Consider the following 13,942-nt stretch of genomic DNA (forward strand, 5'->3'; position numbering starts at 1 on the left):
AGAAGACTCAGAGCCACATTCCAATCCGATAGTTCGTGTGCGATCTAAACCGGCTGATTCAGATGATCAAGATGTTGAACATGACTTACAAGATCTGGATACACCACCCGAAGTAGTTGCTGACCTTGATGACGAGTCCGAATGGGACAAGGCTGATGTTGAAGATGAGGCGTGTCCGGAACTTACAATTGAAGATAAAGAAGCACAGCCGACCCACCGACGAGAGGCAAACCACGTGGATTTCATTTTGCGCAAGGTAAGTCAAACTTTCCATAATTTTCTCTACCAAACATCGAAGTTAATTTTTTGTTTTTGTTTCTTATCCCCAAGGTTGACTTCATCGTACGCCGAATTACCCGTTCTGCGGCCTGGCGTAATGAATTTGCAAGAGTAAGTAAACAGAAAGGCTTCAGTGGCTCGCTCATAGCTGGCTATGGAATCAGATGGAATATTAAATATATTAGCCGCCACAAAGTGTGGCTTGCTCGAGATGTAGGTTTTAAATTTTTATCTACTTATACTTTTTCAAGAACATTGACTGACCATCAACATGATTTCAAGGTCATCGATCAATTATGTCGAGATGACCTGAACATAGTTCACGCCAAAAATCGACCTGCTCGTAAAAACAAGAAGCCTTACGGCTATTTCCATGAACTGGAAATGACTACCACCAAATGGGCTCAAGTTCGCAAGATCAACGATGAGCTTGAGGTAAGTCCTTCATTCCTTACATTTCATCTATATTATAACTTCTTTCTCATTGTTGTTTTACTGTCATCTTTTTACATGTCACCTCAAGCCTTTTTTGAAGACCACCCTCGCTATGGAAGGGGACGGACCAACAGGTTGTATGGTCATCCCGAAATACGTGGAGCTACGAAATTCACTCGAAAAGAAGATCGAGCCGCTCAGCACAACGGACGGTGTTTATCCAATGCTTGCAAGGATGAAGGACAAGACAATCGAATATCTCAATGAGGCACTTGAATTTGAAACCCTAGTCATGGCTACGGTTTTGCACCCTTTTTTCAGGCTCAAATTTTTTGTTAAATGGTTTGGGGCTGATTCTGCTGTCACGATGAAAGCTGAAGCGACTTTTCGACGTATACATCGAGAATACGAGCTGGCCGGCCCTGTTAGCAACCAAACCACTTCTTCCCAACAAGCAAAAGCGTCCAAGGATCCTGCAACTTCCTCTCCAAAGCCAGATATCTTCAACAGCGACTCTGAAGAAGAACCCGAGGTTGAAGCTTCTGAAGATTTAGCATTAAAGAATTATATACGTGGTAGTGATAAGATGAAAGCTGATACTTACAATGTACAAGATCCCCATGCGAGTCTAGAATGGTGGAAAGTGAGTTGCTTCTCTCAATCTCACTCATTTTGACCTGGAGAATGTAACTGAAGATGTTTATTGTTCTCTTAATATGTTGGATAGGTCCATGAGAGATCTTATCGAGTGCTTGCGCGTATGGCCAAGGACTACCTGGCATCCACTGGATCTTCCTGCGCTGCCGAACGGATATTTTCTTGCGCCTCAGACGTCTGCTGTGCTAGTCGAGGTAGTTTAATCGCTCGTAGCATAGAGATGCTTGTGTCGAGCAAATTATGGTTGAGAGAAGGAGTGGAGCTTGGTATAGGTTTCGAGGACGTGGTGAAGGTCTTCCACATGATGGGAATTCCAATGAATTGAGAAATTTTTCTATTGCTTTTCAATTTCATCTTTTACAATTTTTTTATTTATCTTCATGACTCTCTTTAAAGATTCTTTAACTTTCTTTCTCTAGACTTGTTATACACTTATATTTGATTAAATCAGGTTTATTTTTGTTTTTTAATTAATTTACTTTTGTTTTGGTTTCTTTTCATGCTACGGTTTTGGCCCTGGAGCTGTAGCTGTAACGGTGGACGCAGCGCAGCTCCGGAATACCGCGAGCGCAGCTGTTAACGCCTGTAGCGGAGCTTTTGGGAGCTGCGCTACGGGGATTTGGCCTGTCTTTTTGCCCTCAAAGAGGTGCGTTAACGCGGTGACGGAGCGGGACCTTAACAATATCAGCTACAACTGCAAGTAACTGGCTGTTAGCGCGTTGAAGCGCAGCTTACCCAGCGTTGGGAAGACGGAAAAGTAACTCCGGAGTCAAAATGAGTGTATCAGAAGACGGAAAAAGTAGTAAATTATTTCAACTCTGAACTCAGTTTGGAGTCAAAATGAGTGTATCAGAAGCGGAAAAAGAAGTAGATTATCTCAACTCTGAACTGCTATTTACGTCTTCTGATACACTCACTTCAGAGTTGAAAAGAGCATATTCATCTTCCAATATGCTTAACTGCTTTTTCCGTCTTCCAAAACACTCATTTCAACTCCAAGCTGCTTTTTCCATCTTCCGATACACTCATTTCAACTCCAAACTGCTTTTTCCATCTTCCAATACTCTCATTTTAACTTGAAACTTCTTCTTCATTAGCCGTCAGACCAGTCTGGAGTTGTAGGTGTTGGATTTGGAGCGCCTACATATGCAAGACTGCATGTAGGCACTTATTTGAGCTGAAAATTGAATGTAGGCGCTCAAAAATAGCGCCTACATTTCAAATTAGATATGTAGGTGCTTGAAAATTACGCCTACATTCTGAAATTTTGAATGTAGGCGTAACCAAATGACGCCTACATGGGTTGTTTATCATGTAGGCGTCATTTTAGATGGTTTTCAGCGCCTACATCATAAATGTAGGCGCTTTTTCGTGGGAAACACCCATGTAGGCGCTGTTTTGGCAGCGCCTACATGGTTCTCTTGTGGGCTGCAAATAGCAATGGCCTAAAAATATTGAGAACATTTCTTTGGTGCCGCAAACACCAAAGAAAAAAGGATTTGTTTTACTTAGTGGAACACATTCACAGATTGAGAATGGAAGGAAATATATCAACACACTGGTGTTGGCTTGCCAACTTGAGAAGATAAAGCCCGGTCCACCTGGTCTCCGACTTGATTAAGTAGAGCTGGATCTATATGGTTGAATAAATCAGGTGTAGATGTGAGCACCTTTTTTTTTGTTTGGACTATCTGGGTTGCAGTCTGAGTCCAAGTCCAAATCAAAACAGATGGGATTTGAGGTGGAGCCTTCAAGAACCTTGGATGGCGGATCCGGTGAGGTCTGACGTGACTCTGTGACAGGTGGCTGATCCTTGTTGTGGCATTCATTGGAATCTTCAAGAGTATGAGTGAGGGTATTGGTTGATTTCATGGGTTGGGTTGATTGCTGGGTTGCTGTGGATGGATCCAAATTGGTTCCTTTGTTGGTCAAATTGGTTGGCACAATGGGGTTCCCCAGTCCCAATCCTTCTAGCACTTCCTGAAACTTTTGAGTGAGACCTGAACAATGGCTGGGTACACAAATAACCAAGTGCCGTGCTGTTTGGATGTATTATTGGAATTTCATGCTAGATTTGTTTCAATACCAATGTACTACACCTTAGCTTCGGTGTCACATTGAGGAATATATCTATCTGATGTATTGGACCAACCCAATTCTGGACTAGTTCATCCCAGAAAAGCACATTTCCATCACATGCGGTCCCAGCAACTTCTTTGATTTTGTGGGCAAGCAACTCACACTTGTCCAAAATGGCAACTGGCCATGACTCAAACAGATGTGAAATGACCAGATTTTTAGTTTCCTGCAGGGTATGAAGGTGTCAGGGTGACAAGCACTTCAGTTTGCAGTAGGTAGCAAACTTATTTTGGTGATAAAGTGAAAGCTCACTTGTCAGACTGAGTATAACTTGAGTAGTAAACTAGTCTGAATAGGACTTACTAAATGTAGGTTTCTAATGATTCTGGTTGATATCTATCTCAGAGACGTGGTTTTTGGTTCTTAGTAAGTTGAATTTGATCTATAGTTGTTGACTACAGATGTCTGTGGTGCGGGATGATTACCGCTGCCAGGTACTGAACGAGATGCTGAACTTCTCGGACGTCTTCCAAAGAAATAGCTAAAGGTAACTATCTATTCTTCAGGTGGCACTTCAGTGCTTGTGGATTTGGTGAATCAAAAAGGGGGTGTTTCCAGATGAAAGCCTTTAGTCGAATGGGCCACACCAAACGATCTCTAACGCTTTCTGAGTTGGAAGTTTTAGTAAACGGAGAAGATAAAAAAGGATTTTTGCTTTTGAGCAGAATGAAGCTTGTGATAGAAATTTGATGGTAAAAGGATTTTCTAATAACAAGTATCAATTCAAAAGTAAAAAGGTTTTTTAAAAAATGGGTAAAAGTGATAAAGGATGATCCGATTATTTGGTGAGAATTGTAGTTCTTTATATACCAATTTTGGTCACCATTGTATGATGTCATGTAAAAACCCTTATCTTCTGGTATTGGTCTCGTTCAGGGTTTTGTAGTTTTGGTAACGATATGGTCCCTTTCTCATTGTCTTTAGCCTGGTCAGGGTCTTTCATTATTCAGACCCTGGCCTAGGTTAGTGCTGAAATTTCTCTCGTTGCTTACTCTTCTTCTACCAAGGGTAAATTAAATTATACCCTTGGTTCTAGAAATGGTAACTCGAGGTATTGGTTTATTCTTTTTACACTCTTGAAACTCGAGTGATAGAGTTGTGATATTTCTTTTTATTTACATGTATTAATTTTAATTATGTACTTACTTACTTTGTCAATCTTGGAGGTTTTGCTCTGCAAAACCTCTCTGGTTGACATCACTAGCTTGCCTTTGTCAATTAAAGGGTTCAATGCCTTCCGGGCTGTGTCAGCGCGTGCATGTCTGGCTTGTTGCAGAACTGAGAGGCTCTCTTCCAGGAGAATGTGTCCAACACATCAGACACTTTGAGAGCACTGAGCAGGAGGTATTACACGTGTTTGTTTTGGCTCTGGTAACATGGCGGCAGGTTGGGAACAAAGTAGCTGTGGAGTGTTTGTTGGAGCAGGAGGCTGACAGATATTGTCTGGTCCCTTTGGCCAATGTTTGTAGCAACCGCCTGGAACATCAAAAGCAATGAAACACTACATGGAGGTATGTCAGTGGTTTGGTTGACCCATTCTTCCAAACAAATCAAATGATTGACTTACTGATCTGCAATAATGTGATGTACAACCTAGATTACTGGCACTTTTAAGCCTGGCAGCAGTTGGGCCTTGGCTTGGCTGAGCACACTTGACAGCAGGTGGTGGTTGTTTTTGTTGTGTTGAAGTGCCGGCCTGTGATTTTGTTTGGATCACTTGGGGTTGCAAAGCGGCTCCGTGAATGTTGACGGGGGGTCCATGCTGAGATTCATCAAACGGAATAGGGTATTTGACGCTGGCGTTAATTAATGTGACCTTGTGATTCAATTGATTGAGCTTGAAGGTTCACTAGTAAGGCAATTTTGCGCACTGATTTTGACCATAACAATGACACAAATCAGTACAAGGTATTTGTACTGATTTGTATGATTAGGTAAGGGAAGAAGCGTACTCACCTTAATCCTAATAGTATCTTCACCCGCGCTTGTATAAACTAGTGATGCATCCATACCTGGGCACTCTGGACATGCAAGGCCAACACTAGCTCCAGCAAATGGTGTTGGTAATAAGGTGTACTGGGGGAGTTGTCAGTATATTGCACCAATGTACGGCTTGCCAATGGACGGGTTGCCGGACATTTTGTATGGCTTGAGGTGAAATGCAGTAATTCAAAAAAAATGTGTGGCAGAGGTGATGTAGACATTGCTGTTGCTTTGGTGGGAAAAACTTTTGAAAAATTACTCAGCATGATTTTTTGCTTGTGTTTTATCCAAAAATGTAAAAAAAAGGATGACATGTGTTATGAGCCGTATTCTTATACTTAGACTATATGCTTGTACTGAGATCTCTGCATACTTGGAGTTCTGTTGAGCAGACTTTTTACTGCTCTTCACGTTGCAATCTATTATCTACTAGAGGACACCCTTCACAGCTTCCTTGCATCTCTCAAGCATCACGGTCCTTAACATATTGCAACGTCTACAAATCAGAGATCCAAGAAAGAAAGAAAATCTAAAAGAAGAAGATCAAATAAAACGAAGTAAAGCTAAGAAGATTCCGAAAGTATAACCAATCGAACAACCCCGCATTCAAGAAGAAAATTAAAGTTTATGCAAGATCAGATTAGATTAGTTTAAAGTTTAAAGTTAAAAAGTTAAAGAAGATTATCCGAAGCACGTACCCTACAACTCTATCACCACGCCTAACTTTACAACCCCACAAAGTCCGACTTCCGAGGGCCTTGATTCTGACGAATTCCTTGATTCTATCGAAACACAAGACGATACCTCTATGTCGGAAATTACTCTAGACACAATCATGAGACAGCTCAATGATCTCAATACTCGTCTTACTGAGGAAACTACTCGCCGACAAGAAGCTGAAACTCTTCGTCAGCAAGCTGAAGATGGTCGACGTGAACTCGAGCAAAGGCTATTAAGAATGGAACAAAGCCATGCGAATGCAAATAATATGCAGCCACCACATCAGGCTACTCATGCTCAATCTATCCCGACTCCTGCTGCAAGCAGTGGTGTCGTGCGACCTCCTAAGATCGCTGTACCTGACAAGTTCGATGGATCTAAAGGATCCAAAGCCGAGGTTTTTATGAACCAAATAGGACTATATATGAAGATGAATTCGGCGTCGTTCATCAACGAAGAAGCCCAAGTGGCATTCGCCTTATCATACTTAACGGGCAAAGCCAGCATGTGGAGCCAGGCACTCACCGATCAAATCCTAGATCCCACTGTAGCCGAACCCGTCACGTGGCTTAAGTTTGTTGAATCGTTTCGAGCCACTTTCTTCGACTCCGAACGCGTAGCCAAGGCTGAACAAGAAATTAGAGCTTTGAAGCAAACTCGTGCTGTCGCCGACTACTGGATAAAGTTTTCTGAACTATCCCTCATCGTCAAATGGACACCTAATATCTTATTATCTCAATTTGAACAAGGTTTAAAGCCTGAGGTATCGCTCTACATGGTCGGTCAGGAGTTCAAAGATGTAGAGTCTATGGCGAAGTTTGCCATAAAATTAGACAACAAACTCAATAAACGACTTCCGAACACAACACTCAATCACAGTCCCTTAACTACTACTACCGCAACTTCTGCAAGCGATCCGGATGCAATGGATTGCTCAGCATATCGTCTCAACATATCTACTGACGAGTATCGACGCAGAGGTTTAACAGGTGCTTGCTATGAATGTGGAAGGCGTGGTCATCTAATTGCTGATTGTCCTGAGAAAAAGAGAAGAAATGGTGGGGGTTATAGAAGCAATGAAGTTAACAGATTAAAAGCAAGAATAGCTGAATTAGATAGTAAATTATCAGAAGTCAAAAGTGTAGAGAAAGAAGAATCAAGGTCTGATGTGTCAAAAAATGGAGAAGCTCGAGTTTGATTGTTGTGCCTTCCTCGAGCACTTTTTCTTTAGGAGTAGAAGTTGGTGATATTGATAGTCTTGAAATGAAAGATACACGTATTATTGATATTATCCCTCTCTATGACCCAAAAACTGACACAACTGTCACCGCTAGAGCTCTCATTGATAGCGGTGCCACACATGAAGCAATAAGTGTGAATTTTGTAAAACTTCATAATCTTGAAACAGCTCCCTTGCCGCACTCTCACAGTGTCACTGGATTCAGTGGACACGAATCTAAGGTGACGCACACAGGTGACTACTGTGTTAACAAAGACAGTCATCAAACCACATTCATTGTCACAAATCTCAGAGACAAATACGACCTCATCTTAGGAATGCCATGGATCAAGCTAAATCATACACGAATCAGTTGGACTGAAAGCAAGATCTTAAATCAATCACTTGAAATTGCCGTTGCATGTACAACGTCGTCCACGCCGGAAACCACCTTGAAGGACCATGGATTGGAGCCTGATAGGCACGCTAGGCAAAGTGACGAGGGGGTAAAGATCAGTGATGACTCGCTAATACCCCCGCAATGTGAGTATTTCTCGGTTCCATCACAAGATCCTACAACAGTTTGCAAGCTTAAACACCTCCTAGAATTCCAAAGCACCAATTCCGAACCATCCAACCTCGCTGCCGTTGTAAGCACAACGTCGTCCACGCCGGAAAACCCCTTGAAGGACCATGGATTGGAGCCTGATAGGCACGCTAGGCAAAGTGACGAGGGGGTAGAGATCAAAAATGACTCGCTAATACCCCCGCAGAGTGAGTCTTTTAAAGTCAATCCTAACTGTTCCCAAGAAGCAATGAGCAAGCATTCCTCTCTCCTACAGGGAAACTGCAGAGTGCCGTCCAAAAGAATAGGCCAGTTCGCGACGTCAAGAACATTATATTCCAAATTACTAACAATGCAACACCCTACAAAGTCACGAATTGCTGCAGCAAGTGCTTCATGGAATATTTCGGCAAAACTGAACGCAGATGAAGCAAAGAAGATACCCGAAAAATCAGCTGCTGAACTAGTTCCGGATTGTTATCACGCTTACTTAAACATGTTTGAGAAAAACAAATCAAATGTTTTACCACCACATCGCCCTTACAATTTCCGCGTTGATCTCTTACCAGGAGCAACTCCCCAAGCTGGAAGAGTCATACCGTTGTCACCAAAGGAAAGTGCAGTACTGGATGAAATGCTCAATAAAGGCCTTGAGAATGGCACGATACGTAGGACTACTTCACCTTGGGCAGCCCCTGTATTGTTTACAGGAAAGAAGGATGGCAGTCTGCGACCTTGTTTTGATTATAGAAGACTCAATGCTTTAACAATCAAGAATAAATATCCGCTACCGTTAACTATGGAACTTATAGATAGTTTACTTGACTCTGACGAATTCACAAGCTTAGATATGAGAAATGGTTACAATAACTTACGTGTAAGGGAAGGTGACGAAGCAAAACTTGCATTTATTTGTAAACAAGGACAATTCGAACCATTAACTATGCCCTTTGGTCCAACAGGCGCACCAGGGTTTTTCCAGTATTTCATCCAAGATATTTTAAAAAATCATATTGGAAGAAATGTAGCTGCATATCAAGACGACATTTTAATTTACACGAAGAGAGGTGAAGATCATCAGAAAATTGTCAAAGAAGTCTTAGAGATACTGAAAGCGCAAAATGTATGGCTTAAACCTGAGAAGTGCAAGTTTTCGAAAAAGGAAATTAGTTACTTGGGATTAGTGATTTCACGAAATCAAATCAAGATGGATCACACCAAAGTCAAAGCAGTAACGGACTGGCCTACCCCTCGTAACGTCTCAGAGGTTCAAACATTCATTGGGTTTGCCAATTTCTATCGCCGTTTCATCAGTCAATTTTCAAAAATAGCACGTCCGCTACACGAACTATCTCAAAAAGAAACTAAATTTGAATGGACCAAAGACCGTGAAGAATCCTTTCAACTCCTCAAAAAAGCATTCACCACAGCACCTATTTTAAAAATCGCTGACCCTTATAGGCCTTTTGTTCTAGAGTGTGATTGCTCTGACTATGCCTTAGGCGCTGTTTTATCACAAATTTCCCAAGACGACGGTGAGCTACATCCGGTAGCATTCCTTTCACGATCCCTTATCAAGGCTGAACGAAATTATGAAATATTCGACAAGGAACTACTGGCTGTCATCTCAGCGTTCAAGGAATGGAGGCAATATCTGGAGGGAAATCCTAATAGATTAAATGTGATAGTTTACACTGACCATAAGAATCTTGAATCTCTGATGACGACCAAGGAATTAACAAGACGCCAAGCTCGTTGGGCGGAAATATTAGGGAGCTTCGACTTCGAAATCAGATTTCGACCAGGCAAGCAGTCAACTAAACCCGATGCTCTGTCGAGAAGGCCAGACCTTATGCCGTCAAGCTCTGAGAAACTGTCATTTGGACAACTCCTCAAACCCCAAAATTTACCACGCGACGCATTCATTGACGAGCTTGATTTCATAGAGAACTGGTTCTTGGACGATGGAAAAGGAGATGATATCGAAATACTTGACGCTGAAATGAACGAAAATATCTTAAACGATACGGAGATCTTGGGTGAAATCAGAAGCAAAACAAAGAATGACTCAAAAATTATTGAACTTATGAAATTATGTGAACAACCATCATTCTCAAAGATAACTAAGGACTACAGGGTAATTGATGACATATTGTACTTTAAAGGAAAGGTGGTCGTGCCAAATGATTCTGAATTGAAAGTCCAGATCTTACGCTCTCGCCATGACAGTCGACTGGCAGGACATCCCGGCAGAATGAGAACATTAGCACTGTTAAAACGTGGGTACCACTGGCCGTCAATGAAAGCATTTACAAATCAGTATGTTGATGGTTGCCAATCGTGTCAACGTGTCAAATCAAGAACGTCAAAACCATTCGGAAGCCTCAAACCTCTACCAATCCCAAGAGGCCCATGGCTAGATGTATGCTATGATCTTATAACAGACTTACCGGAATCTGAAGGACACGACAGCATATTAACTGTGGTAGACCGATTAACGAAAATGGCACATTTTATACCATGCAGAAAAACAATGAGTTCTGACGAATTAGCTGATTGTATGATCAAGAACGTGTGGAGGATTCATGGAACACCTCAAACAATCACGTCGGACAGAGGTAACATTTTCATTTCAAAGCTTACAAAAGATATCAATAAAAGACTGGGTATAATCACGCAATCTTCAACCGCATATCATCCTCAAACAGACGGTCAGTCGGAAATTACAAACAAAGTAGTTGAACAATACATAAGACACTTCACATCATACAAACAAGACGATTGGAGTTCATTATTGCCTATGGCTGAATTCTCTTACAATAATAACGATCATGTTTCAATAGGTATGTCGCCGTTCAAGGCCAATTACGGTTACAATGTCAGTTTCACCGACATCCCTTCAGGAGACCAATGTCTACCCTCTGTGGAAGCTCGAATGAGGCAAATCAACGACATTCAAAAAGAATTGAAAGACGCGATGCAATTAGCTCAAGACGCAATGACTGAACAACATGACAAGAAGGTATCTAAAACACCGGAATGGGACATTGGAACGAAAGTATGGTTGAATAGCAAAAATATATCAACAACAAGGCCTACTGCTAAGTTTTCACATCGCTGGTTAGGACCATTTTCAATACTAAATCGTGTGTCTACTAATGCGTACAAATTAGATCTCCCGAAATCAATGGAACTAATTCACCCAGTGTTCCACGTCAATTTATTGAGGAAATTCGATGTTAGCAAGATTGAAAATCAACATCAAGACCCGCCACTACCAGTCATAATTCAAGATAATGAAGAATTCGAGATATCAGAAATCTTAGACAAAAGACTTAACAAAGGTAAAATACAATACCTAATTAGCTGGAAAGGGTATGATCCAAGTCATGACTCATGGGAACCAGAAGCTGCAATGAGCAACGCACAAGATTTGGTAAAAGAATTTAATGAGAAATATCCTCAAGCAGAACAACAATACCGCAGGGTACGGAGAAAGACGTGAGGGTGAAGCTTTTCCCACTGGGTTTTTAATGCTAACCCGTGGAAAGATGCTGGCCTGTCAAGAGGGGGTCGAGTCATAAAAGGGGGAGTGGTGTTATGAGCCGTATTCTTATACTTAGACTATATGCTTGTACTGAGATCTCTGCATACTTGGAGTTCTGTTGAGCAGACTTTTTACTGCTCTTCACGTTGCAATCTATTATCTACTAGAGGACACCCTTCACAGCTTCCTTGCATCTCTCAAGCATCACGGTCCTTAACAACATGTGGATGAGATGACGGAGGAGTTTGTGAAGGTATGGTTTGGGGGAGGTCATGAGCTGAAGGCAAGAGTGATCTACAAGCCCCGTGCACAGCAAGGCCCAACAAGTATGACAAGATAATGACAGGATACACAGCTATGCATGTACCATGTGATGTCTATATGTTATTATGTTTTATCACATGATAATTATTGTGTGATAATTAACATGATAATTATCACGTGATAATCATCACAAGACATACAAAAGTCCAATGCTCCCCATTCTGAGGTGATGATGCATTTGAATTTCCCACATCTAGTCTGTCTAGGGGTATGACCCGGACCCGGCCACGACACCCTTGAGGTTGCTGCCGGGAAGCACCGGGCAGGCCCCGGCTTGTCCCAGCCGTTTTTAAGCCTGTTCAAGAGCTCAGGACGGATGCTTGATGAGGCTTGATGACGTCAATTTTTCCTGAGAATTGCCTCAACAAGCCTCCAGCAATGCCTCCACAATTATTTGGTTGACGGCCCTGGCCCTGAGTAGCCCTGAAACGGGGCTATTCTCATTATCGTCAAGCTGAACTTAAGGCACCGGGCTCGGCCTAAACCTAGCCCAAAAAATTCATGGGCGGACTCGGCAAGTCAGGGCCATGGCTGGGTCACAGCCCGAGGACTGTCGCTATCCAAAATGGACGATGCAGCTGCGGACTGCGAGTAAAAGACCTAACCAGTAGTGTTGCTAGACCTAAGTATCGGATGATGAGACCATCGAATGTGGCGTCGCTCGGATTTATCAAAACTTCACAGCCAGCACAGCTTTGCACCTCACCCTCGACACCCGACAACCACCTCAAGATCCGATGGCTTCGACGTTTGTGTTTATTCCCTCATCCCAAGATTAACAATCTTCAAAATCGACTCTGATCTCTAACGAAGACGATTGATTTCTCTATCTCAGCTCAGTTCCAGTCGCACAGGACGTGCTTGTCCCTGAAACTCTTCTCAAAAAGCGAAAGGTCAATGAAAAGACCCGAGAAGAGAAGATCGCCAAGTCTATCGAGGCTCGCAAGGTTAGTCATCTTCAAGATCACATTTTTTTTAGTATCATTATGATTCTTCACTGGCAATGATGGACAAAACAACTCTGGCTAAGCGCCTCAGAAACGCAATGCTTAAAACTATTTGTATAATTAACCATCTTTCGGGTCTGAGCCAACGTGAACATCCTTGATTTCTCTCTCGATCCCGCTGACAGTCTTGTTTACATCTCAATAGGCTCGAAAGGCTCAACGCCAAGTTGTCTTCAAACGTGCTGAACAGTATGTCAACGAGTACCGACGTGCTGAGCGTGAACAAATCCGACTTCGCCGTGTTGCCAAGGTAAGGGATTTCCTTCTGATGCCTACTTGTCCCAAGTCTTTGCTAATAGCTTCTGTCTTCTGTTTATTTAGGCTGCTGGTGACTTTTACGTACCAGCGGAGCCTAAGGTCTACTTCGTTGTCAGGCTGAGGGGGTGCGTCCTTAGCCCTGTCTAGGCCACCTTTCCATCATTCAAGAGCTGACCGAAGTTCGCCGTTACTCCCATTCGATCGTTCGCAGTATTAACAAGCTTGCTCCTAAGCCACGAAAGACTCTTCAACTTCTTCGATTGTTGCAAATCAACAATGGTGTCTTCCTTAAAGTCACCCGTGCTACCACACAGATGCTTCAACTCATTGAGCCATATGTTACTTACGGGTTTGTCTTGATTTCCGAGATGTCTTCCAGTTTCATAATTCTGACTCGCAGGCTTTTTGAACAGAGAACCTAACCTCAAGACTGTTCGGGAGTTGATCTACAAGCGTGGTTACGGAAAGATCCACAAGCAACGTATTCCTTTGTCCGACAATGCTCTCATTGAAGAACACTTGGGCAAATACGGAATCATCTCCATTGAAGATATCGTTCATGAGATCATCACCGTTGGTCCTAACTTTAAACAAGTTAACAACTTCCTTTGGCCATTCAAACTCAGTAACCCAACCTCTGGATTCAAGCCCAGGAAATTCAAGGCATTCATTGAAGGTGGTGAAACGTTAGTAGTCTTTCTTTTCATGATGTTAGCAAACCATTTTGCTCATCGTATCGTTTTTTACCTCAACAGTGTAAGCCTGACACTTATAACAATAGTCGAAGATCGTGAACAAGTGGATCTCCC

At 42.3% G+C, this 13,942-nt stretch overlaps 2 protein-coding genes across 2 annotated transcripts in view; one reads left to right on the plus strand and one right to left on the minus strand.

Moving 5' to 3' along the window:
• Positions 1–4,825: 4,825 nt before the first annotated feature.
• MELLADRAFT_106247 (uncharacterized protein) lies at positions 4,826–5,520 on the minus strand (the record flags this gene model as incomplete). The annotated part of the gene is made up of 3 exons (XM_007409889.1): positions 4,826–5,011; positions 5,078–5,326; positions 5,467–5,520. 3 exons carry the CDS (start codon positions 5,518–5,520, stop codon positions 4,826–4,828), a joined length of 489 nt encoding a protein of 162 aa, XP_007409951.1.
• A 7,085-nt stretch (positions 5,521–12,605) lies between these two features.
• The window catches only part of MELLADRAFT_106248 (uncharacterized protein), a gene marked incomplete at both ends in the record, with an annotated part of 1,591 nt that continues 254 nt past the window's right edge, over positions 12,606–13,942 (plus strand). The window contains 6 exons of the mRNA XM_007409676.1: positions 12,606–12,616; positions 12,704–12,815; positions 13,021–13,125; positions 13,197–13,258; positions 13,345–13,482; positions 13,547–13,819. Of these exons, the coding sequence (XP_007409738.1) occupies positions 12,606–12,616; positions 12,704–12,815; positions 13,021–13,125; positions 13,197–13,258; positions 13,345–13,482; positions 13,547–13,819 (701 nt within the window). The remainder of the gene's footprint in view (positions 12,617–12,703; positions 12,816–13,020; positions 13,126–13,196; positions 13,259–13,344; positions 13,483–13,546; positions 13,820–13,942) is intronic.

Source organism: Melampsora larici-populina (assembly GCF_000204055.1).
Source record: "Melampsora larici-populina 98AG31 unplaced genomic scaffold MELLAscaffold_17, whole genome shotgun sequence".
NCBI lineage: Eukaryota > Fungi > Basidiomycota > Pucciniomycetes > Pucciniales > Melampsoraceae > Melampsora > Melampsora laricis-populina.